Genomic DNA, 27426 nt, shown 5'->3' on the forward strand with positions numbered 1-27426 from the left:
GTTGGGATTATATGATGACTAACCAAGTTAAGCAATAAAAAAAATTCCACTTACCCAGCATGTTTAATGTCCCAATAGTGTTGGTCTTCAATGTTTTAATAGGATTATACATGTAATTTGGAGGAGAAGCAGGAGATGCTAGATGATAGATCTGGTCCACTACAGAAAAATGGAAGGGACAGAATTATTATTTTCCCACATAACATATTAAATGAGAAAGCATTAAAGCCAAGAAACAAGTATTCCTTTGTGCATTTCCTAGCACTGGAACTCAGCACTTCCTGTATTGATACCTACAGATGATATGTACACAAACCTGTTGTAACTGTAAGAAAAACTTAATTTTTAGTAAAAAAAACCCTAGAGCATAATGTAATATATCAACACTCTTGACATGGATATAGATGTCTGCGTTGGTGTTCACACTTTCCACTTACAGTTCAGAAATGTTTAGAAGCTGCAAAAGTATTTGCAACATTCTGTTACCCTCAGGTTTTTAAAGTGGCTACAAGCTTCAGAGTATTTTTCTAAATAGACTGTGAAGCAAAAATGGTAGAAACATTTTTTTCAATATGATAAAAGACTTTTTGGGAAAATTAAGTACTGTATTTTTATTTCTAGACCATCTGTCAACAAAACATTAATGGACATTTATATATTAAATACATATGGCAAGATACAAGTATGCAACTTTTGTGGGGTTTTTTCCTGTTACTTTTATTATGTATATGCAATGCTTTGGATAATACAGCATTTTAGCTTTAATTAAAAAAACAAACACACAAACCAAAACCCAGTACAGAGATTTCAGCACACTCCTCCACTCCCTGTCATGAAATACAATTAGCACTAGTTGAAACTCATTGTCTGATATGATTGAAGGTTGGAGGTATTAGAAACACAAGACTTCTGGAAACAAAGATATTTTTGTTAAATTATAATAAAAACAAAGCAATGAAAACTGGATTCATTTTCGTAGGCAGTATCTGATATTCAAAGGCTCAACCTGCAAGCCTTTCATAATCTGACTGTTGTAAATATGTAAATGGCTTTCTGTCTTCTGTATAACTTGAATCACAGCAAGCCAGAACTATGTAAGAAACCCCACCCATAGATAAGTAACTGCAAAAGAAAAATTTAAATGTAAGCTCAAATGAGAGATGTGATGTTTAAGAAAGAATAAATCCCCCACACCAAGGTCATTCAAGAAAGGTAATCAAAAGGTAATGAAATAATTAGAATAGCCCAGCAAATGAAAGGGAAAACAACTCCTTTGTGTTTCAAAAGAAAAGTTTGTTTTGTTTATTTTTTTAAGAAGACTTGACACTGAAATCAGAAAGAAGCTGGAGAAGTCAAGGCTAGCTGCTATTCTGACAGAAGAAAATACTATGTGGCATAAGACTGTCTTGCCCTAGAACAGAACACTACTGGTCAAACAAATGTTCTCCTTTTAACTACTTCCTTAGGTGTTTTATTACTAAAAAGCAGTAGCAAATCACACCATTAAAAAATTTTTATTTTGACCACATATTGATTTCTCTTAGCCCTCTGCTGGGGGCTTTAACTTTCACAGTATCTGTGACATAATGAACTTCTTCCTCCAGTTTGAAATTACTTTTTGTACTTAAAACAGGGTACAAGCATCCCTGACTTTCAAAGAAAAAAAAAACAGAAACAAAATTTTCTTTTTCTCCATTTAAATACAACTATAGTTGCTTAAACAGCACAAGCTGTGAATTCTATCTAGTAGGGAAAAACGAATTCAGAATGGTTTGAGTTGGAAGACACCTTAAAGAACACCTAGTTCCCACCACCCTGCCATGGGCAGGGACACATTCCACTAGACCAGGCTGATCAAAGCCCCATCCAGCCACTTTCACAGATGGAGCATTCACAATTTCTCTGGGCAACCTGTTCCAGTGCCTCACCACCCTCACAGTAGAGATTCTGTTTCCTACTTCTAACCTAAACCTATCCTTTTACAGCTTAAAGCCATTTCCCCTTGTCCTACCACTATATGAGAAAATAAAATATCAACTATGAAGTTATCACCTGCTTTCAGTGATAGAGTGTGAGAACACTGAAATATTAGAGGAATGTGCTTCCTGTTGAAGACTTCCCTTCCTTCCCAATTATCAAATTTCATTTGATAAAGCAAGTACACAAACCTTTGCTTTCCGACTTCTAATATATATTAAGAAAAAGCAGAGTAATAGGGCAAGAGCATATGTAAGTGGCTTGAATTATCCATGTGAAGTAATCCCTTACTTTTCAACAGTCTATTGAGCAATGAAAAAATGAAAAGTAGGTAAGTCTTCAAAGCACAAGCATTTCCTTTACATTAAAACATTACATCCTTTTTAAGATGTGTTCTGGTAATAACGCTTTAAAAATATCAGCAACATTGGCATGGTAAAATACTCAACCTACTTTCTTTCTGAATCCCTAATGAAGTGTGCTTGTATATAAGTTAAGTTTTTCTAGATTAATTGTTGTGTCTATTGTCTACTGGGCAAGCTCAGCTCCTGACTTTTGTGTAACATAGCTTGGATAAGCACACACTGGATCATCTGTAGGAAGCTTTTCAAAGTTTGCCCCATACTGCAGCCTGGCATTATTGCTGTAACACAACAAAGCCTGCAAAATAATTTATGATTACATTTTATTCACTGATTAAGCTCACAATGTCAGTAGTGACCAAAATAAGGAGAAATTATTTCAAGTCATATCTCACCCAATTAACTATCAACATGAAGATACGATAAGCACCTAAGGCAACCTGCATGACTATCACTCTAAGTTTTACTGTCTTGACAGAGTAATGATATTTGACAGTATGCTCACGGAGATGCCACAAAATGCATCTACTTGTATGTTGCCATGCTCTCTTTGATCTACAGCTGTTTATCTCCAGAGCAGGGATAAATAGCTGCCTAGAAGATGTCAAAACAGCCCAGAAAGCTAGAGAGAGACAGTTCTGGCAGATGTGTAATGTTGGTGAGTATTTATTCTCACATAAAAAGGTGCAGAGAAGTAAAATTTCATGTAGCAGATTGTCTGGTATTTACATCTGTTCTTGAATGATCAGGAAGCAGTATATCCAACCGCTATCAACTCTGGCGCAGCATCGAGAGAGTTTGTCACACAAGGCACCTGTAATAACAACACAAATAGCATCCAAAGATTGCCTGATGCAGCAAGAGCTGGAGGAAGAAAACTCCCAGCTCATGCTCGATTCCAAGCCCTGCCTGCATTGCTAATGCAGCTGAAACTTTTAGGAGTCTGTCTGCAACATGAAGGTAGTTAATTGTTCTGCATGATGAAGTGTGACATAGAATAACTACTCCTTACTTAGGTCCCAGTTGACACTGTAAGCTTAAGCAGTGAGTAAAACTGGAATCAAACTTTGTGCTGGGGAAATAATGCAAAAATGTAGCATGGGGTAAATTTTAACTGGTTTGTTGAACTTTCACACACTTCCTACAGATGAGTTTTGAATATGAATAAAATATGTGACTGCCTCAAGTTTCGCTTCTGAATGTAAGTATCCCCTTCCCACAGCATGGTACTGTCATGAAACCAAAGACAAGGACTAGACTGGAAGCTGGCAAAAGGAATGCTCAGTGAAGATGCTGACTAATGCTTGCAAGCAGCAGATAACTCAAGCACAGTGGTGCAGAAAAATGAACAAAGCAATACCTGAAGTCACCTATAGCCGACTCAAAGCTGAACTCTGATCTAAGTTTTATGCTGTTTCTTTCTACCTATTCCTTCACAACCCTTTCTAAATCTAGTTTTCAATCAGCTGTGGTGGAATTTTTGCAAAGAGAAAATGTCACTTCAAAAGCATTTTGGTCTGTTAGTAATTTTACTGCCCAATTCTAATCTGTCAAAGCAGAAAGGAACTCTTTCCTGCCTCCCTCTCCACCCACTTAATTTTATTTTGTTTTGTGGTTTCTTTGGGTTTTTAAAAATATTGCTAATTTTTGATACACAGCAGCTCATACAGGAATGGTTCCTTTAATGGCGTGTGGCAATTCAGATACAAAAGGTCAAAAATCTACCACTCCTTTTGCTCCACAAGAATACAGCTAAGTCTGTGATTATCCAAGTGGCCATATAACTGCTAGCTAGAAACAAATGCATATAAAATACAAAACCCTAAAAGTTCCTTATGATCTTCAAGTTTATTCACTTATTTTTAAACATGAAACTAAGTGTACGATACAGTGAAAAAGAAAGCTAGACAGCAAGAAAGAAAGCACTCTCCGCCTTTCAGTCCTTCATTCTTCCTTTTGTTTCCCAGCCAGCAATTGTTTTAAATGAAACAAAGAGAAGGAGCTCGGGGAAAAACAAGGTTTTCCTTGCCAAAGGTACAGTCTTGCCTGTCTCATTTGCCTCAAGGTGCTTTTCCCCCATGCATAAAAGCAAAAATCTACCCCTGTATGGAAAAGGTGCAGCAAAAGCAGAACTGGCAGAGAGATAGAATATGGGCATTTGCCAAGAGTCAGATGGCTGTCTTCTGGATCAGAAGGATAAGCAACTAGGCAGCTGCAAGACCTCTTTCTCTTGCCTGGGAAGGACTCTTTAGTATATCAAGCCTCAGACCAATGAAAAACATCAGTTTTTCCAAAACATTTAGAGAATGCTGGACATTTCAGTAGGGTGAAAAGTTTCTACCACAAGCTTATCATATTTGATCCATCATGATGACAATGCTGGAACAAGAACAATTATTTCTCATTCCACCTTCCCTCTATTTATTAACTGTCAGGTCTGAGAAATACATACTTTTTTTTTCCACCCCAGAATTTCAGCAGGCCAGCTAGACAAAGCCACCTACCCAGCTTGTTTGACAACCTCATGTCTTGTAGCACAAAGCTAACAGTTATTTAAGATAGCAGGCAACTTAACTCTTGTTTCAGCCAGAGCTGTGGAAAGCAATCCAAGCTACAGCTTTTTAAAGGATCAACTGTTTGGGTGCCTGGGACAGTATCTACTGAAGGACAGAAAGAAATACATCTAGTAATGGACCTCCACAACTCTTTCTTGTTACATGAAGTAAAGAAAGAAGTTTTACAACATTTAATAAGATGACTTGAGCTAGCTTTGCAATTAAAGCCATAGTGCAACTACTTGAAAATAACCGTGCGAACAGGTGTGCAAAGCGTTACGTTAAGGACCACAACAGAAGAACAAATGATAACAATAAAATTCTGCAAGTTTTGTGTGTAAGTCACATGGGGCACTAGAATTGTGTAAACCACTGTGAACATGGCAGCGAGTAGTTTACCAAGGACAGGATGGTAGACTAGTGATAAAGAAACATTAAACACATTTGTTATGTTACAATTTTACTGAAAAAAAGGGCAAAAACAAGGAATCAAATTAATTTCAAAATAGCATGGACACAGAAGCAGGCATAAACATTCAAGCCAGGTACACAAGGTACACCGAGGCAAATACAGAAGACTGTGCTCAACATAAAGTTTAAGTAACATATTGCAAGATAAACAGCAACTAATGTTTGTCAATTATGTCCTTCTCTAAGTGAAAAGCTAAAAAAAAAAAAAAAAACCTCCCTAAAAATTTAGTATACATGGAATCTGCAACACCTAAATTTGGACACAAACATTCAATCTTGTGTTTTCCTTAATGCTAAACAAGAACAATCAGTAAAACCACTCCTACAAAATACTGCCATAAAACTACTTTCCTTCATACCATCTTTATTTTCTAGCCCTAATACTGCATGTGTTCTCCACGCTTCCTAAGTGAATGGTAAGGGAGAAATCTACCACCTTTCGTAGGACAGGAAAAGACCTTCATCTTCAATTTCTGCCTTCAACATGTGTCATGGTCCCAGAAAGGACTAAACAGGTCACTAAGTCCACTAAGCACCTGCATCCATCACTGTATTTGCTAGTCAGGAAGTACTGAGCAGAAAAGCTTTGATCAGAAGCATACAAATAAGTTTCTACAGCTTGAACATATGGACTTCTCTTGTAAAAACAGCAGCTGTGCCAATTTCATCACTAGAGGTCAGGCCAGAGAAGCTGACACAGTGAAGTGAGACATTTCTATTGCCCTAACTAAAAAGGACTACAAATACAAGTTCATTTCCCTGATGCTAAAAATGTTGTCTGTAATGTCAAGCAAACTGGAATAACTTCATAAAGATTTACCATATTGCTCATACTGGAGCAGTTTTGGAGAGACCAAGATCAAGGCACCACTGCACTTGGCTCTGGACAAACAAAATAAAGTAGCATATGTTACCCTCTGCTTTGCCATAAACTTTCCTGACCATACAATTTAAAACCAGGAAGCAGAATGTGTTAAGCACCAAGAAAAAAGTCTAGGAAGGGAAAAATCTGGGAAGTATGGAAGCAAAAAAAAAAAAGCTTTAAGACACTCCTTCTGCTTGTATTTGTATGTGCTTTAAATTACCTGTGAGATGACTTGAAGACTGAACAATTCTGGGATACTGCAGAACACTGTTAAGTAAAATGTTACCATCCTGATTTCTGGAACGATCTTAATCACAAGAAGGCTACAGACTATTCTTCTGACCAATTTTGTGAGACTGTTGGTCTTAGCCTTAAAAATCAACTTGGACCCACAAGCCAGCCAAGTCTTTAAAAATAAAAGTTTTTTTTAGTCCCAGTCAAGCAAATGATTTATTAAAATTCTATAAATGTTATTTTACTTACCTATGTGTGTAACTAGCAACTACAACACCTCCTGAAAGCTCTGAAAGCCAGTATCCTTGTCACTATGTGTATCACATGCTTACAGCATGTCTCTCAACTTGCAAAATGCGTTTTTATTAAATCACTTTAAAAGCTTTTTCAGTGGAAGTTGAAAGAGCCAAAACTACCTTTGTGTTCACAACAGTCACAGAAATTAGAGCCAGCATTTAAGAAATGTTTTTCCAGAAACTGGACTGCTGGCATTAAGAATTAAAACAAAACAACAAACCAAGACCAAAACCAAACAGCTTTAGTTAACTGAAGATCAGTTAATCTCAGAACATGAGCGATAAAATGGTTTATCTTTACCTACCACTTACACTTCTCTTTCATTTCATTTTATATTAGTTAGGTAGTGCACATGCACTTGCTTTAAAAAGTTTTTGAGCATCAGAGTGGAACTGCTCTTCACTACTCTGCCCAAAAAGAGTTTGGGCAGCAGTTTCAGCTGCCACAGACTGCAATTTTAGAAGTATTATACAGTATTTTTCAAAATATACTGTGCACTTCCCTGTGATTAAGGAAGTGAAATCAACTCAACTGACTCAACTGTTTCCACTATTGACTGTGAATCTGTGGCATTTTCAGGCCTGTGTTTGCTTCAAATTTGTGAAAGGTGTGGTAAAACCAAAACGAATCTACAAACAACACTACCAAGCAACCGAAAAGAAATGCAAGGCCTAAGTGTGTTCCTGTGAATTGTGAAACAGTTCAGCTGAGGACATCTTTCAGATACAGGAGGTAGCTGAGTTTGAAGGAAATTTGCACCTATCACTTTACAGAAGATTAAGGCTTCCAAAAGTTGCTGAGGAAGCAGGAAAAAGAAATGCCAGTGGGAGAAGGATATGAGCTACATATACCTGATGTTTTCTTCCAGATTTATTCAACTGCTGTGTGTGCCTAGGGGTAGTTAAAAACTGGACCTCAAGACTGAAAACTGAGAGGCATTTTGTTCCTGTTTAGGGGTCCAGCTTGTGGAATGATTGTGTGTCATCTTATGACATCACCTTGAAAGCGGCTTGGTTTTTCATGTGTGTTTTTTGGGGGATTTGGTGGGCTGTGTATTTTTGGTTTGTTTACATGTATCTATGTTTTTAGGTTGGGGTTCTTTTTGTTTGGTTGTTTTGGTTTCTGGTTTGGTTTTTTTTTCTTTTTTTACACATGTATTCAAGCATAACAATATTTCATAGTAGAAATACAGATTTTGGTGGTTTGAAGTTATATAAAAATAAACCCTTACTCTATACTACAGAGTCAACTCTAATGCAAAGGTGGGTATAAACAAGACAGCACTAATGCTCAAGTCACTATGTAAACCAAATGCATTACTAAGAACGTACATTTATTTAATACAAAATTTCCTTTGGCATTTTCTAATGCAGTTTTATCTATTACCCTAAAGTGGGGTAGATCACAGTAACACCAGATCAAGCATTCATTCTCATTTGTTCTCTAATTAACATCTATATGTCTTTACACTATGGTTTGTATGAACATGAGCCACAGTGCTCTCAAGTGACTACTTTGGGGCACTTGTAATATTAATGAATGTAGAGAATGAGGCAGAAAAAGTAAAGGTGTAAGTAAAGGTGGGTTGCTGGTTTTTTTTTCCTGATAATACAAAAAGAAGAGTAAGAGATTCTTCTCTTTACAGACCAGCCTTCAGAAAAAAAATTGTCTTGCTGTACCAAAAAACTGCCCATTTTATAGTGTATTAAAGCTCTACATAAGGGTTAGGCTGAAATGAAAATATCATTAAAAACACAGAAGTCAACTATAATAGGAAAAAAAGGGTTAATATAGCTATGTTTTTTTTTTTTTACTATTTTTCACCTTTCAAGGTTCCTGAATTACCTTTATTCCACTAAAGAATTCAAAACCCTTCTTCTTCTGCTTGAAGAAAACCACGTGAAAACTTGTGCATTTCCCACTGACATTTCCAAATGCTAAAGCAAATGAAATCCTAGCAGAGGAGGAGAAAGACATTCAGCACTAGAGTTAACTATGGTTGTCCCAGGGCTAAAAAAAAAAAAAAAAAGTGTGTTTAGGTGATTTATTATTGTCTCTGGCCAACCTAGATCAAGATCCAAGAATGCTGAGTGCCACTTCATGTCACGGATCAAAGATAATGACACAGCCAAGGCAGATTGTGCGTAGGCATTACTGTGAAGCTGACAGCTACACATCTTGAGACTAAATTCACTTTTCCATATCCAAAGTGAAAGCACTGTTCTTTCTAGACCAGAAATGAGGTCTCTTTCAGAAAAAAACACTGATTATTCTCTCTGGAATTCAACTGTCAAACAACCTTATATAACCCGGTTTAAACAGGACAGCAAATACAGAGAAATTCTTTAGACACAAACCTACTTTTTATTGTGACTTCACAGTCATTCCAACTTCTATTTACAAGTAAAAAGGAGAAACTGGGACTAAGAAAAGAAGTATCTGATCTATATGCCAACTTGCTGATCTGTTCCAAAAACTATCCCCCATTGCCTCACTGGACTATAAACTCTGCAATGAAATCAAATTTTATCATGTTCTTACTGTATGAAAGTTAATTTTATTTTAAAACTTAGCCATTCCAGCTCCAATTTACATTGTTGGAAGATGAAAAGACATTCAATGAACTACCCACTGAATAACATGTAATAATTAGTTGTCAGTACTAAACAGGGAATTGGTGTCTTAATTACAAAGGCCATAGGAAAGGTAGCTGAAGGATCTCAGAATTCCCATTCAGTACTGCCTAGTTAGCTGGGCAACAGTATTAGCAATGATGGTAATTCTCTGAGAAAGTCTCGAGTGTAATCAGTCAGAAAGAAGGTAATGCATGGAAAAGATTAGAAAAGCTGACAAACTGAACCGGCTGAGGTATGAGCTACCAGCACCTGGAGTCAGTTAATAAGATCCTTGTTCTATTATCCTGTCAGTGGAAGGAGAAGTTTGAAGTAAAATAACATGCAGTAACTGAACCAGTGCATTGTCAGAACAGAGTAGGAGCATGTGTTTTTGCAGGACTGTTTCAGTAGTATTGCCAGGAATTCATCACAAGCAATAACACAAGAGATACAACTACTAAAGATTTTTCCTGTGAAATTCCATCCACTAGAATTCAGCAGGAATTTAAAACAAACAAACAGAAAGCCAAACTGCTCAGTTATTTTTTTCCCCTTAAAATGAACAAGTACATTGCTACAGAGTTTTAAAAGGATGGAGCACACCCACCAGAACTGCAGTGTAATTTGAGCAATGCTTTCACTGACTCATTATATAGTTAGATACTCCCACAGAAGTCTATAAATGCATGTCTCTCTCAAATACAACAATGTTAAGGGTGCCTTAAAATCTGGCATAATAGTTTGAGGTTTATGATACTTTAGATGCTGAGCCACTACTTTGAAGCAGAACATACTTTTGTTCGTTTGTTTGTTTGCTTCTTTCTTTAGGATTGGTGTATTTTTTTTTTGTTTTTCCATTGAAAACTAGGGAATTTCTGTGCTGCTGAATTTCCAACTCTACAGGTTGAAAAATGCCTGTACCTAAAGTGGAGCAATGTTTTCTACAGAAGACACTAAAGGCAACTAAGGAAAGTTAATCTCCTCTCAACTGACCATACACAGTTGCAGGATGCATGTCTAAGTAACTGCAGCCCAAAATTAAACTTCAGTTCATGAATTATCTGGACCACAGACTCTGTGTGTGTAAGCTTGTCCAGGCACACAGGAAAGTGCGACAACACATGGGACAGCAGACCAACCCACTGCCATCTTGCATTCTCACAAAATCAGTCACATCAGGATGTTTCTAAGGTCTCTTTCCTCCCATCCACTTGGAGAAGAACTAATTTCCATGACAAAAGTACTCTGAACCTCTTACTCCATACTGATCACAGAAAATAGGCTAACTGTAAACAAAGCAGACAGATATTAGATAGATCAACCCAGAACTCAGTGCATAAATTTCATTTCTTTACAGACACACACACTTAGAAGGGAAAAGCACAAAAAAGTGCAAATACCAAAGCAGAGCCTACCTACCTTCAATGTACAGGGGCTCAACGACATCGTGATTTATCAGTTCGAAGTTCTCATGACCAATCCAGTGCTCCACATTTCTTTTCCTGCCCGTAAAGAAGTTGTCCACAACTGTAACCTCATGGCCATCCATCATTAGTTTGTCAGTAAGATGAGAACCCACAAACCCTGCTCCTCCAGTTATCTGCGTTAGGACAGTTGGTATGAATTTCTTTTTCTTTTTACAGAAACACTAGACAAAGTCTACAAACATGAAGACAGAACAGTAGGTTTCAGCTCTTTGCTTACTCCAGGGGAAGCAACTCCATTTCCATGTATATCTTTTTTCCAAGATTTACAGCTTTTAAAATTTTCAGAGACATACTTGACATATTTCATCACTGTCAGGCTAGAAGGTCAGCTACCTATTCACATCAACAAAATCTCTTTCTCAGATTACATTATTTTCCTTTTTTTCCTTCGAATTGGATTGTGCTCTTCTTTGTGACAGCAAAGTCTGAAAGATGCAGAAAGGCAATAGGAGAAATTTCTGCAAATCCCATTTCTCAGAAAAAAAAAAAGGTATGACAGAATGCCAGGTTATTTTCATGTCAGGCTTGTCAGACATGTAAAATCCAGTTTTTGTCTGGTTTTAATGGAATACATGCTGAGTGTTCTAAGTAAATACTGTAAGTTTTCACCCGGAAAGGAAGAAGGGAATTCTTTGAAGACCTTTCATTTTAATTCCCTGCTTTCATTTTAAATCACTCCTTCTGTGTTTTAATGCATCCATAGCTTACATCATTCTGGCCTGAGGAGGTCAGGCAGTTGGATTAGATGATCTTTTTGGGTCCCCTTCAACTGAAAAAACTCTGTTCTATACCATTTGCTCTGACATGCAGCATTTGCCTGTCTTGGAACTCTGATGTTCTACTGCAGAAACAAGCAGAAATAAAATATTTAAAACCCTGTACGCCTGTTTTATTGAAGAAACAAGAAAGTTCATTAAATTTTCCCTTTTTGCACCACAGACTTTAACAGCAAACAAACTAACAAAAATCACTAATTCAGTACTGAAGCAGTCAGCACAATAAGTAGAACTGCAAGTTGTGTGACACATCCAGACCTATCTACAGAAGCAATTATTTTCTCTGCATTTCATAAACTGTTTTCAAGAACGAAGACACAACAGATCATAACTCTCAAAGAGTGGACTTGTAAAAGACCTCAGTGGCATCAGCTATATCATATAGCTGCATGATCAAATTTACATTTTGAAAGTGATTCAGCTGTTGACGCCCATTCTTCAGCTGTAGTGACAACTAACTAAGCAATGAAAGGACAAGGTGGAATCAAGCAGGAATCCAATGAATGGATGGTGTACTACAATAACAAAGTGCTGTGTGGAAAAGGATGAGATGCCTTAAGTTCTTCCACTTTAGGTTAGTCAAAAGTTAACCATTTCTCCTGTCCACTACCCTGCCATAGCAGGTTTTTTTTTTTTTTACTACAAAAAAAGCAAAAAAAAAACCTCCAAAGATTGAAAAGGAAAAAAACATACAAAAACAACATCTGTTTTCTTTTGTAAAAACTTGAATGTCCACTTCTTGTAGTCTCATGCTTCTTTTTCTTATTAAAAATTGAGGGACACTAGTGTGTCAAAGCAACCGTAAGTATCAGTTAATAAAAGAATAGTTTAGTTGGTCTATTTAGTATTCTTCTGAGTTTGTCAGGGCTTCCTTGTAACAGATTCAACATTCCGTTCCCTGACAAACCTGAAGGAGAACCAGGATTTAGGAGAAAGACAGACAGACGGACAGACAGAATGAATGAATCTCGAGGCTCCCATTATGCTGCAATAGAGAAGAAGCAAGAGCAGGATTTTGGCAGAATGCTGTGAATGAGGAAAGAAGAGCAATAACTGAGGGAGAACAGCCCTTTGCCATGTCTCACCACTTAGCGGGGGGGGGGGGGGAAATCAAACTCATGCATGGAAAATGTAATGCCATGGGTTTATCCTGACTTTCAAGCAAGCTGCAGCCTTGCTGAATGTTACAAGGGTTTTGGCTTTTTTTGGTGGTGACCAGGATAAAACTCTTCTATAGAAGAACCTACTCCTTCAACTGAGGCCCAAGGAAATCTCCTGCTACTATTTCTATTTCAAGATTCTAGAGAAGATAAAATCAATGCTTGCAATATATGTCTTTGGTGCAGTAAAAGGAAGTGTCTTCTTCCCAATATCCCTTTTGAAAAACAAACCATAACAAAACCAACCAAAAAAAGGGCAAAAAGCACAAAAACCCAAAGGAAAATAGCATACAAAAAGAAGAAAAAAAGCACAAAAAAAAGGCAAAAAAAAGAGCACAAACCAATTTTGTCTGGCAAGAAGTTTCCAACTGCCTTAAACCTACCAGTAGTTTTTATGATAAATCTAAGTTGGCTTTATTAACATATCGCTTCCATGGATGTTAGACAAAAAACTTAAGAAATCATGAAAAAGGAGTTGAATTTCCCCTGGAAAAGTAAAAAACTGTGTAAATTATGTTTTTCATCATTACTTGAGGCAACATTTAAAAAAAGATGATTTATCACTGAAGTTCTTTGTACAACCTTCCTGTAATCACTCATAAATGAATAATTTCTAAGAATTACTTCCTGCAAATCACAATGACATATTAATCTACATAATCGTAAGTTGCACATGAATCATATCCACATCAGAACTGGAACACCAGCACTTGGGTCTTAAAACAAATTCTTTATTAAGGCAACATTAATAAAAATATTTAATTACTTAGTAGTGCAAGTATGCTTGGTAACTTCAGCACCCAATAAAAGGCACAAATATTACTGATAATTTTCTTCACTAGAGGCACTTAAAAGTTTGTCTATCTATTACACAAGTTCATTGCTGCTGTGTGCATTCAGATTCAAAACATCTTATGTCCTATAAGGAAATTATATTAATTTTCTTGTTTTCTGCTTTTATCAGTTTATTATACATTCAATTCAGAAAAAACCCCACCCAACAGACTGAACCAACGGCAACACCATCTTCCACAATAACATAATTCCTTCTCTTGCATGTGAAAGCCTCTGGTCCAGTCACTTCAGAGAACTCAGGAAATAGATAAATCATGCACAACAAGGTGAATATCTCTTTTCAATGAAAGTGACAGGACATCTAGTCTTAGCTGAGATATCACCACTACTAGAAATCATCTCCAAAGAGATGCAGTGTAATAGAAAATAACTGCTAGAACTGTTGTCTGATCAGGACAGTGCTGTGGGGATCTCCAGGATGGAGCTGGAGACTGCAGTCAGAACAAAAAAAAGTAAAATCAAATGAAGAATGAATTCTAGGAAAAGATTTAGTATTAACAAAATACAAAGCACATGATCTAGCAAAATTCGCTTGGCTGGCCAATTCTTGAGAATTTTGAAGTGTCATGCAAGGTTTTTATGGGAACTTCAGCTACTTCAGCTTCTTCAGAAGAACATGGATTATTTCCCCTAGGATTATGACAGCAATATTGTAACAGAAGGGAACTGTCCACATGGGCAGGAGGCCTATGAATGCCCATCTGAGTTGGCACAAAACTGGTCAGAACAACCTGCCACTCCTTTTGGCCAGCTTTCTCTTCAGTCATTTAAACTCTACAAAATATATGAGGAACCCAAAAGCTATTCACCTCCAGGTCAGCTGAAAATACTCCTATTCCAACTACTTGCCATCTCTGTTGAAGCAACAGATTTCAACAAAATATACAGTATTTTTCAGTGGCAAAGTCTGGAAGTGAACATTAAGAGCTCCACAGCCTGTTAACAGCTTTCACTGACACTTTTCTTGAAAGTACATTCTCACTTACACAGAAAACATGACATTAAGGTTACTTTATCACCCTTGCAAATACATGAAGTACACAATTTAGGAATTTTTAGAATTAAACCTCTCTCTATTTTCCTCAGTTTATTTTCTATATTCAACAGGGGCACTGGGAGTCTACAGGTCTCCCTCCTTCAGACTGTCATAAAAATGACAGAACATCATTGCAGAACTAAACTAATTTGGTAACGCTTAATTCTTGGTGAAACTTCGCAATAGCAATGAAGACTATTGCCTAACAATGCAGTAAAATAACTTTATCTGCATGTTTTCAGTTTTTTCTTCAAAATCTTGAAGTCAAAGCAAACAAAAGCACCAGCTAAGTTAGGCATGCTGCAGGGTTTTGTCCTAGACTTTACTTTTTACTAGAGAGGCAGAAGTTCATACTCTATTTTACACATCTCAAGTAGCTATACTTTCTCTGCCTTCAAAACAGGGGGACAATCCCCCACCCCCCCACCCTGACAAACAGAAACAAGGAAAAATCTAGGTCACAGATAACTTCAAAAGTGTTTGCAGACAAAACTGTAAAGTTGATTTGCAGCACAATCCACTAAGTTTAAGAATGCCTTGGACAACTACTTGTCCTGACTTAACCTGCCATCCTCTTCCATCCTCAACTGCTTATGAGGCTTCAAAATAACAGGAAAAACAGAGAGATGACCATTCCCTCCATAGCAACTTCTTTTCTAGCCTTATGACTAGATTTTGCCCATTTTGGCCAGACAAGGTTCCTGTCAAGACGTGCTTAAAAAGTTTCCTGGTCTCTGCAAGTTTAAGCCATCTGGGAGCACACACAGAGACTCTTTGGAAATGTGATCCTGAGAAGTTACAGGGAGAGCAGTTTAATTGGCAAGTCAAACTTCAAAAGCAGAGTCCAAGTCTACTGTTTATATGCTGAGTTTGAGAACATCAACACAAGTAAGTGAAGCACTGCCCTAAAACCTGTGCAACACATATGACATCCAAGGTAATTCCCTTTATCCCGTCTTATGTCTTTAATCCTACAAAACAGATTACATTCCACAGATATTTTAGTATTTCCCCAAAACAACCTCCAAGTAAACACCAACTTACCAGGATTCTTTTACGATCCTTTTCTGATAAAAATTTCACTGGTGGGTATTTCTGGGTGAAACTATAGAACATTTCAAAACAAAGAAGAAAAACTAAGTAAGTTTCAGCCTTGTTTCTTCTTCCACATACTTGTCTTTGAAATGTGAGAAACTACTCTGAAAAGCTCCTATTCTTGAAGTTCTGCTAAGAGTATATTTAGTCCTTTATTCTAAAAAAGGATCTGGATCAACACAAGACAATGCCTATGCACGGTGAAATATCAAAATCCATCTGCAAAGAGTGCTTTTAAAATTTCTGCCTGATTTTATGTAACGAATCACTTGACTTCTACCTTTTGAGAGCAAAACTAGTGCCAGGCATGACATCACACGAGACTAAAACAATAAAACATGAGCAGTGATTGGACACCTCTTTTTAAAGTTTTAAAAGGCAAGCAACATTCTTAAAAGCTCTGGAAAAGAAAGCAAGTTGTATTGACTTACCGCATTGACTTCAAACACTTCTTGAAGTTTCAATGTGAAACTTACAACATGAATTCTCCTTAAAGTTTTACAAAAACCAATATAAAGTTTACAATCAGAATGCTGAAAAAATACATTTTAAGATACTTCAACAATTTCTATGAGAGAGCTTATTCAGCATGAAAACTGATCTTAATTTTCTTAGAAATAGCTAGACTGCCATTTATTTGATGGTCTTCAAGCAAATGTAATTTAATTTTTGCACCTTCTTTACAGGAACTTCAACCAAAACCACCATAAAATAAAATTATGTGACATATGAATCTTAAGTGCTTATCTCTTGATGCCTCAAACCTTAGATGAACTTCTCTTCCTCCCTGGCATGCATTCTGCATACAGCAACAAAGTCCTCTGAAAGAAGGTGTGAATTTTGTTTATTTATTTCAGTAATTAGCATCATAGTCTTGGCAATTTATTACCACAGATTTTTCTTAACTAAATATCAGCGTGACACTGCACAAAAATCAAACTATGGTTACTCTTCTCCCCCAGTAAGTCCACAGGCTAGAGATGCAGCCTGATGTAGCATACAGGAGCCAAAAATGACAAGAGTTATTACATCTTGCTATACTCACAAACAGACGGTGACTGAACTGACCCTACAACTGTGATCTTGAAGCACCTCCTCCTCTGCTTCTAACCTGCAGTACTGGCTCAACAGGAATTCTTCAGTGCCAGAGCACAGATGCTTTTGTACTTTATCCAATTTTCATCACAGCATGAAAGCTGCTTTCAGTTTCTTGGATAGGGGAAATATGGCAATGGAACCTTCCAACATTAGCCACACATGGAGACTCAAAAAAAAGCTACCTACACTTGTCTTACATTTACATACAGGTCACTAACAATTTCTTTGATTTATGCTGAAGCAGTGAAAGACAGCAGTGCACAAGCACAATGCAGACATGTAAAACACATCCTTTCTGTGACAGAGAGGACAATTCACTCATAACAAGAGATTTATAGAGTTCAAAAAAAGTTTAAGTGCCAAATAACTAGATGCAAGGCAAGTCTCTCTCCTCCATTTCCAAGACCACTATTTTAAGGTTGCATTAATCCATCCTGGAGTCATATTGGTGCCACAGGGACCTCACAACCATTTTTGCTCCTTCCATTACACCAGTAGCAGTTTACAGACAGCAGGATAGAGTTTGGCAGACAAATGATGAACTTTTGGCAACAAAATGGAGTTTATCTTGACTTAATGTTTGCTTTGATGATTACGTGGCAATGCTTTGGCTGTGTAAATTCTTAATAAAACTTTACAGCTCTAGCTTCAGTTAAACAACCTCTTGTCATGAGACTAGCATTATGGAATTCTTGTCTTTCCTGCTTCTCAGAAGCATGAAGATGGATTGCGTTCAGGTTTTATCAGCTTATGAGGTAAGAAAACATTGACACTAGAGTAAGCTTTGCAAACTGGATCAGCTTTCAGGCATCTGACAGTGAGTAGTTATTTACTGTCACTTCACACAGATATAAAATTTAAAAAATATTAATTGCAACAACCCACATTCAGCTGAATCACCAGAGGTAAATGCCTACATTATTTTATACATATATTTGAAAAATAATAATAAGACAATATTAAGAGCCCCCTCTTTTGTGAAAGTATAATTTCCAGATTGGTTCATACAGAGGTAAAAAAATATTTTGATTCTTTCTCATTTTTCCTAGAGGTCTGAAACAAGACTTATCAATACACATGAAAAGGCAAGAGTATTTATATAGCTTCTGGGAGAAGTATTAACTTAATGGTTCTGCTCAACAACTCGTATTTTTTCAAATGAGCAACAATTATTAAATAAAAAAGAGCCAATCAGGATACCCTCCCACAAAGGTCCTCTGTGGATGGCAGAAGAAAATACCTGGATTACCCACAACTCAAGCTGAAGGTTTCCTGGACTATCAACAAAGATTAAATAAATCAACTGAATGTTTTGTCAAGGTGGTGACACAATCTGCAATTTGTTTCATATTGCCAATATATGCCTAGTTCAAACTATGAAGTTCACATGCACATTGAGAGATGAGCAATCAGATCAGTATTCTCACTGAAATAAACGGCATGTGGCAGGTCACTGAACCTTTCAAATCAATTGTAAAAAACAGAACTGAAATTTTTTCTCCTTTTTTTTTTTCCTTACAGCCCAGGAGGGGTGGGAGGAGGAGGGGCAGCTGCTCACTGACAAGACAAAACTCTGAACACCAAAGCACTGCAGGTGTCAAGCATATCCCTGGCCAGCCACAATGGTATTCTGTCCCCTCTCCAGAGGAGCAGCACACAACCACCAGTATGCAATACCCCATGAGGGTTACTGGTACTGCTTGGACAACCCAGCTTCGGCCCTTTGCAATGCAGCACTCTCTGCTTTGCCTGGGATACCAACAATGTCACCTGCAAAACAGTACCACTGGCAAAAGAAACAAGTCCTTGTCAGAGCTGACAGTTCCCACCCCTATACCAGACCTTATTTTGTGATGAAAAGCATCTGTCCATGAGGACGCCCAGATCAGAGAACTGATCTGATACAAAGGCAAACAGGCAGAGTGAGGGATAACACATTCCCTTACAAATCCTGAGGGAAGCAGGTCAGTCAGGCTCATCCAAAGCATATACAGAGACTAAGATGCACAAGTGAATCACTGTACAGTAGCTGAACCACAGTAACTGATCACAAGTGTGGGAAAACTGTGGTAAAGCATATTTTAAGTCTCTTGAAGATGAAACCAGAATGTCTTAGCAGACATAAACCACAGTAATCCATTCATCAGCTGGACTCCAAATAGCAAATTCCTCCACAGGATTTGAACTTTACAAGAGTACAGCACTCCCAGCTTGGTTTAGTAGGATCAATCAGCCTGAATACCTTAACCATTACTGTCTTAGCATTCAATGCCCTGTCCTCACTTATATATGATAACAACTCAAAGGTGCTGAAGGTATATACAAAAATTTATTTCAAGCTTACAACTACAGAACTGACTGCTACAGAAAAGAAATTGTGCCTTTGAGCTGCTTCCCAAATTCAGCAGATGACATACCTTTTTTCTAGATCTTTGATTTTCTCCCTTAGAGGTGCAACAGCCTAAAATAAAGGAAAAACATTTAATCTTTGAAGAATTAAACAAGATCCACATCACAAAACATGCACATAGGAAGTTGCCTTAGAGCCAAAATCATAGCGAACAGTCTCCTATGCAGATCTTTACTGAAGACATTCCAGGAAACTTACATTTTATAAGCCTCCTTTACATAAAAAAAATCTTGAACCCTTTCCACCAAAAATCAAATCACCTATAACAGTGTGAAATGAAATCCCTCAGCTTACCACTGAAAACAAAACATCTCAAGGCTACGAGTACCATAGTCTTGACAAGGACATTCAATGTTATGATTCCTATTTGGCAAACTGGAGTCATAAGTGACTTGTCTGAGGTTGTCAAAGGTAGTCTATATCCAGCAACAGCACAGTGGGACAGTAATTTAAACCTCAACTATTTAAATGGACAACAGGTAAGCACACAGAGGACACAGGCACAGAGAGAAGGACATTAGCTCCAGTGAAATGACTGTAGTTCTCTCAGAACATGCTATGCAAATTTTAAGATACATCGTGTTTAAATATCTAAATATGTTGTACATCATGATTTGAGGGTGTATTTAGGCTTAAGAAAATACTCAAAGGAAATCTGTTAGAAAATATGGTTCACCTACCAAGTTTTCATGGCTTTACAAGAGAGAATCACTTAAGCTGGCATCAGTTTCAGTTTCTTTATCACAGGACCCAAATTTCTAACAGTCTTGCTGAATTTCAGCAGGAGTCCCTGAACTCTTGTTTTTAAGTTTACTAAAGCCTTGTCATAAAATTTAGCTTCTAGGGCTATACATAAGTCGAAAGCTGTCAGAGGTTCTAACTGGTACTAAGTGGCAGCACATCAGTAACCATCGCCAACTTGTTTTATACAAATACTTCTGATTAGAGCTAGACAATTCAGGAACTTCATACACTGAATAAAGCTGCATATTTGTGTTAAAAGGAAATTATATGGTATTGTCATTTATATTCATTAAATATTTAGCTCTGGAGAACAGCAAATAGTTCTTGAAACAGTTATACTTATTCTGATAGTGTAAGACATTATACAAATACAGCTTTAAAATAAGATCCAGAAATGCCCAACTTCTCAGACCTTACAGTAACTCCGATCTACACATCGAATTTCAAGTATTTCACCATTCTTAAAACAACTGGAATTTTCACAATGCTTGTTGCAACACTTACCAGAATTAAAAAAAAAACCCCAAACAAAAAAAACAAAGAGAGAAGAATGCAAAAGATAAACTAAGAATACAAGCTCTCCATTGATTTTAAGCAATTTCAGTGGGCTGCTCACTGTGTCCAGAGGAACAACTGCTATATAAACCTGCTGGAATACAAGACACTAGGCAGACCAGACTACACTAGTACAGGAACACACACCCACACAAGGGTAAGGGGTATCAACCTCAAGGACTTCTCTATCTATTTAATACTTTGTTTTATTGTTGACTGGAAGCCTAAAACATTTGGAGCAAGATCTGTTGCACACATTCTTAATATTTCACAACAAACTGAGGCTGAAATGGAAATTCAGAGGTATTGGTACACAAGTTCAGAACCACTAATATGTTCAGTACCCATGTCTACTTCAGAAATTGCCAGGACTTGTGCTTAAAGCATTGGCACTGCATGCCCTTCCCCAGCCACAAACATTGCTATCTTTGATCATTTGATCATTAGCTAAGAACAAACCAAAGCAATTTTGGACACCTTCAAATTTGTAAGGCACCTTATATATACTTCACATTTTGTAAGGGAGTCAGAGGAAAGAATGTGGGTACATCCTTTCAGTAACAAATAAAGCAGTTCTTGGGAGGATTCTACCATAGTCTCTACAGCAAATTCATCAGCAGAACTACCACTTTCAAGAAAAGTTTTAATGAAAATAAAGCAGAGTCACAGATCAGTGTTAGAAACTCCACTAGAGCAAAGAACAGTTAAAAACCTGAGGTACAGACAGAAACCTAATGCTTTGAATGGTTTTAGCATAATGAAGAGTAAGGAGAGAAAACTAAATATAGCCCTTCAATATGAAATGAGTGAAATGGAGTCCTCAAGATAAAACAGATTACAACTATTAGAAAACTAACCTCCTCTATTCTACTTTCCACCTTCTGATCCCCATTTTCTTGAAGAGACCTGTTGGCAAGAAAAGAAAAAAAGTAATCCATACCTAAGCAATAACAGCTCCACTGCACCTGCATCATGCTAAAACAGCATCCTCAAAGCATCCCGAGTTAGTATTATTTCAAAGACATAATTAGAACGACTTAAAGTGGATGGTCTAATTTCCATTGAAATCCATCAGTTTGGCAAAAACTGAACCAAGCCCACAGAAAAGAACAGTAATAACAAAAATGACATTCATTTTACATAGAAAATAAACTTCATTTTAGAAAAGTGTCTAATTATTGGTTTTGAATGTAACTTTATTGTGCAAAGGTCTCTTTGAGGGTCTCTGCTTACTGTATGCTGACAAAACACTTTCCCTTAATGCCACTACAGTATCAATCAAAGAGAGAAGGGCAAAAGTATCTCACTTTGACTTCGAACTTTTCCAAACACATGGGAAAAAAACCCCCAACTGCACTAAAATGTGTCTTCAGCAACCGCCTGATGGGCAATACTGACTTTTCACACGAATGTTACTCATTTGAAATGAGGCCAAGGATGAAGCATGTCGTGGTAACTTATGAAAACAGAGTACTGTCTGAAAGGCCAGTGTCTTGCACAGATCTGTGTGGTCTTATTTAGCACCTGATTGTGTAAAGTGTCTCAGTTGTGTTCACTCTTGAGAAAATTTGTAGAAATGTAGAATATGTATTTTTAAATTCTACCTCTTGTATCAAGGTTATGCAATTTTCCTTACACTTGTGTAATTATATATTTTTTTAAATGAAACCTTCTGAAAGGGGAATTATTTATCTCACAGTAGTAAGTTTTTGCATACTAGAGGATTCATGGGTATCCAACATAAAATGGAGTTCTTTCAAGTGAAAAACAGAGGGCCTTTACTTGGGACCTGAACTCATTACACCTACAGGAACAGAAGATCCTTTGTTAAGCAGATATATTTATATATATACACCACACTGTTACAAGTAAGAGCAACGATCCCCTTCATAACCCTCTGTAAAACTCTCACCTTTTTAAAAAGTCAGCTCACCTATTACTGAGGCAAAGACCTTACCAGCCAGATTTATTTTTATCTCTAAAGAATACAGTAAATTCCTACACTAAGACAAACATTCCCTGAACTATCTTTTCAAACCAAGTTGTCATTTGTTGCATTAGTGGCAAATAAAACCCCTGCAGCTTCCATAGAATGAATTTACTATAAGGAAGCAATATTAAGCTATCCTGGTGGATTTTGAAAATGTTTTCCCAAGTAACAGAAATTTACAAAAAACTATGCAAACAACTGTGGAACAGATAGCCTTTCCTGTCTTATAAGTGAGCATGGAAAATTTGGAAAAACCCTCAGAATCTTAAAAGGTCCCCTCAAAAATAGTTCCTGCTATTTTTTATTCACAAATCCTGGAACTCAAGGACTGGCACTCTGCAGTTTATTTTTTAATGAGCATTTCCTCCTAACAAAGACAATCCTTGTTGGCTGAGGATCAACATCAGACCTTCAGAAATAATTTTCCCCGTCAACAGCTCTATAAAGGACATCTCAAATAATAATTCAGATGAAGGTAGTGGCAGAATTTGTAAGGATGGCTTATCAGGGAATAAACACCCTGGATCCCACACCCACCCGCCCTCCTCAAACCTCTCTCTGAGGTTCTTGTCCTTCGTTAAGAAATGCTCAGCTGCTCATGAAACAGCTGCTAAACTGCCGTAATTCGCTGGTCATGACAACACGGTAATCTAAATGATATTCCCATCTGCAAGCCACAGCAGCCCAGCAGCTGTTTGCCTGACAGCTGAGCACTCTTTGCAGCAACAGTGGGAAACTGTAAGAGGAGCAGAGTGGACCACTTGGGATAGGAACAGACTCCAGGGTAAGCTGTCCTGGGTGAATTAGAGCCTAGAGAAAATTCATATTTTTTCTTATATTGTCTCAAACTTTCCTTACTGTGTGCTGCTAAGCGTGGCAACAGAATACCAAAACCCTTTACTAGCAAAACAGCATAGTAAAATATTTTGTCCTCTATATACAATGACTTTGCTGTAAGGAGTAAGCTGTCCTCATACTCTTCAATTTCTTTTGCAGCTGTGAATTTTCCTGGAGGACAAACTCACATGCAAGCAGAAATGTGAAAATATGAATGTTTTGCAAACATATTGCTTGTCTTTCTATTTCTAAAAGAAAAAATTCTAGGGGACAATGCAGGATTTTCTGCTTTTCAGCAGTTAAACCACCAGATTCTCTACCAATTAACTGTGGAGGAGGAAAAACTCTCCAAAGCACATTTCTGATTCTAGGTACAGAAATATAATAATGGCAAGCAGTGGAGAATGTGCTGCTCTTCAAAATTTAAGCCCACATTATCACTGAGGTACAGCCACATTTGTGCTGAGGAAAAGCAGAATCCAAGCCCATGCAACCAGGTATGCCAACCAACTGGCCAAAATCAGAAGATGAATTTGTGCAAAAAAAGGCAGATGATGAAGTGTGAGTAAAATCCTGGGCGAGATCTATAGCAAACATTCAACCATTTTTGAGACAGAACACTTTGTATTTAAAAAAATGGTATCAGCTGCTTAGCAACCACCCAAACAACAGTGTCAGCTGCTGTTTTTCTCTCTACTTTGTATATATTGATAGAAAAGGTAAGTTAATTTTATTACACATAAGGATATTCAATACAAAAATTATATACATTACCTCATATTGACAAAGTTTCCCCATACAGCTGGAAAATAAGAGAAAAAACATTACAATGTCATATAGCAGTACATGAGGTCATTTTTTTCCTATTATCATCAGGAAGCATTTAAGACAATATTAAGTATGTTAATCACAAATTATCTAAGTAAGTTACATATACACACCCCCCCAAGTGTCTAGAACACAGTTTTAGAGTATGGGTGGAATTCTGATGAGATTACATGAGACGGTAAAAAATATGCAGGAATTATCTAAACTGTAATTTGTTACTGCACACAGATTAAAAAAACCAGAACACTCAACTTATTTATTACGGATGTTGGAAAAAATGACAAGAACACTAAAGAAGCCTTGTAGACCTGAACCACACAAATTGGAAACTGCAGAGTCACAAAAGACTGGCCACTACAGGTGAGAGCTGAACCAGTCCAAAGAGGTGCCACAAGAGTCCTGCATTAAAGGTAGCAAGTGCTTGTATGCACATATGTTCTTTTAAGCAATGCAACTTTTAAAATGCCTCAGTAAGGAAACAAAATTTCTTTATTACTGTTTGTATGGAAAAAGTTTTATAGAAAGATAAATCACAATGTAAAATTGAAAACCAAAGATGTACCAGATGTTTTTAGGTTCACAAAAGATTCAGCTGCCCAAATTACTTTCTACTAGAAAAAAAAAGTCTGAAACTGATCAGGGTTTAGATGATTATAAGACGATTATCAGAACACTGAGTTTCCTTTTAACTTTCAACTAAGACACAGAATACAGTTTAAAGTGAAAAAATGAGAAGCCATAAACCAGGCTACACTGCCAAGGAAGACTTGACAATTTCACATCATCAAGATAAAACAAGGTTAACATGGAACAGTTATGTAAGGGACTCTGCAAAACAAGCAACACAGGAAATATACCCCAAATATGTCCAGAAAAATCATTCTGGAGTTGCTCTTTAAGAGACGAGGCTCAAGATAAGGAGTCAAATTACACTGGGTCTTAGGGAGTAGCCTATATGCAGTATTAACATACATACAGAAAGCTTCTGAAGTGTCCACAGATTTTGCAAGCTGTATTGCAGGTCTCGAGTAGCAGCTAGTAAAGTATTTTGCCTACCTTTAGGCTCTGCACGTACATTTCCATCACTATTACCCAATGAGCTCAAGCAGAGGATGAGGTGTTACAGAAACCAAACAAAAACCACTGCTACAGTCACAGGTACCTTCCAGGCAAGAGGAGAAATGAAACATTCCCAGGAAGGAGGAGTGGGGAGGACACAAATGAGGATTCAGTAATGCAGTTGTTCTAGCCTTTAGGGGATGGCAAAGCTACTGAACTGTTCCTAAGTGCTGAGTGCTGCTGAGTAACTCAAAGAGTAATTCAAAGGAATCCATGACAGACTATGAAAGAAGCTGTAGGAGGGCCCTGTGATATCTGTAGTGATATCATAAAACCTCCTCTCATCTTCTGGGCAAAAGATAGGGAAGCTTTATATTAGAACAAATTATTCATAAAATCCAACTGAATTTTTAAAAAATCCTGGATTTTGTGTTAACTAGATAAAGTAAATTTAATGTGGGGGAAAAAGGGATACAGTGTTGAGCGCAGTTAAATTCAAGTTATTTACCCTCTGGCTAGGATTTTAGAATTATGTATGATAACATTAATGGAAAAACACTTTTGTTTCTTTCAGTGAACAGTGACGATCTGGCAGTTACAGGTACAGAATTCTCCAGTTAAACACAACTGAGCTACACTTACAATGAATAATTTTTCTGGGCTAGAGAAACCCATACAAATAATCTAAGTGGTTATGCAGTGGCAGGAAGCATCTGGGTTTAGCTTGTAAAGTAGGAATTGATTGGGGAAAAAAAAGAAAAAAAAAAGAACTGCCAGCTGCAACACAAATACCACCCTCCCAGTTTTGCTGCAAAGACAGTGCAGCCACACTGCATACAAGGAACTGGCTTCCTAAAGAAAACAGGTGACTTGCGTGTACTCAGCGTCCACAGCAGGGAAGGGATTCACATCCTTCCAGAAACACTGTTTGATATCCTAGTTCTGTTGGAGTACATGACTAGTTGCATTAAACTTTTACGAAGCATATCTGGGTACCACTGAAAAAAAAAAAATTAAAAATTGCAAAATTAACCACAGAGGAACTATCACACAGAGCTATCTGAAGAACCCTGAAGTCTCTCATGTGTAGAGAGACATTGCAAAAACTCGCTTCAACATACTGACTGTCTTCATAAAGGATTCTGAATGCACAGTTCTAAAAAGGATCTTTTTGGCTACTGGTGCTCACATGGAGCTTACACCAAGGTTGAAGGGATCAGAGCTAAGATTTCTGTACAAGAGTGGAAATAAGGTTTGGCTGTTTTTCTTCCAAATACACAGCTGTTTATATAACGAGCTTACCCAGCAGCAGAACCAGCAGCACAACTCTGGCTCACTGAGGATTTCCTTGTCCTAAAGGTTATGTCAAGGCCAGTCTGACATTCAGGCAAGAATGATGGAAACATAGAGGTAAGTAGGTCCAAATCAACAAGCAGAACGATGAAAATCCTTACAAGCATCACAAAACCACTTGACAGGCCCACCAACTTCAAGCCCCAAAAGCTGCCAACATGGATGGTTAAAAAAATCTTCCACATCAGCAAGGTCGTGAATTGGGCACTACACATAAACCCAAGTTTCCAAAAGCACGAGAGTCCTAACGGACCATATTTGACCAAACACTAACAACCCAGGAGCTCACTGTAAAAAACAGTTTTAAAAATTCAAGTCTAAAGCCAAATCTTTTAAGCCAAAAAGTATTAATCCAGGATAATAGTCCTGTGCCAATTCTCAGATTGTAGAGATTTAACATCCTCACCTCGCACAGCCATACAGTAAATCCTCTATGAAGATCTTCCTACTCATCCAACTAGAGAGCATTCACAAACAGTCTTCCTGCCATCTACTGAACCTCTGTGCAAGGGAAGAATTCATGATTCATTGGACTAGACAGAAGCTTGTAACCTAACAATTAAGACACTCACCTACAAGAAAAAGAGACAGAGGTTCCACTTATTCTTTCAAAAACTGATTGTAAACCTCACCCAGTGGCTGATTAAGGTCATAGTAAGTTGCCATTAGGGAAGTCGTTAGAATATCTGAATTGTGGTAAGACACATTAAAGCCTGGTTTAATGGCCTGTAGGAGGAGTCAAAATACGACTACACCTATCTGTTTTG

At 37.4% G+C, this 27426-nt stretch overlaps 1 protein-coding gene across 1 annotated transcript in view; it reads right to left on the bottom strand.

The window, feature by feature from the left end:
* UXS1 (UDP-glucuronate decarboxylase 1) overlaps positions 1–27426 on the bottom strand; it is a 57224-nt gene that overhangs the window by 20820 nt on the left and 8978 nt on the right. Inside the window, exons 2-7 of the mRNA XM_032100429.1 lie at positions 24194–24221; positions 21450–21498; positions 19301–19344; positions 15735–15795; positions 10796–10976; positions 55–159 (exon numbers count right to left, since the gene is read on the bottom strand). Of these exons, the coding sequence (XP_031956320.1) occupies positions 55–159; positions 10796–10976; positions 15735–15795; positions 19301–19344; positions 21450–21498; positions 24194–24221 (468 nt within the window). The remainder of the gene's footprint in view (positions 1–54; positions 160–10795; positions 10977–15734; positions 15796–19300; positions 19345–21449; positions 21499–24193; positions 24222–27426) is intronic.

The sequence above is a fragment of the Corvus moneduloides genome, chromosome 2 (assembly GCF_009650955.1).
Source record: "Corvus moneduloides isolate bCorMon1 chromosome 2, bCorMon1.pri, whole genome shotgun sequence".
Lineage (NCBI taxonomy): Eukaryota > Metazoa > Chordata > Aves > Passeriformes > Corvidae > Corvus > Corvus moneduloides.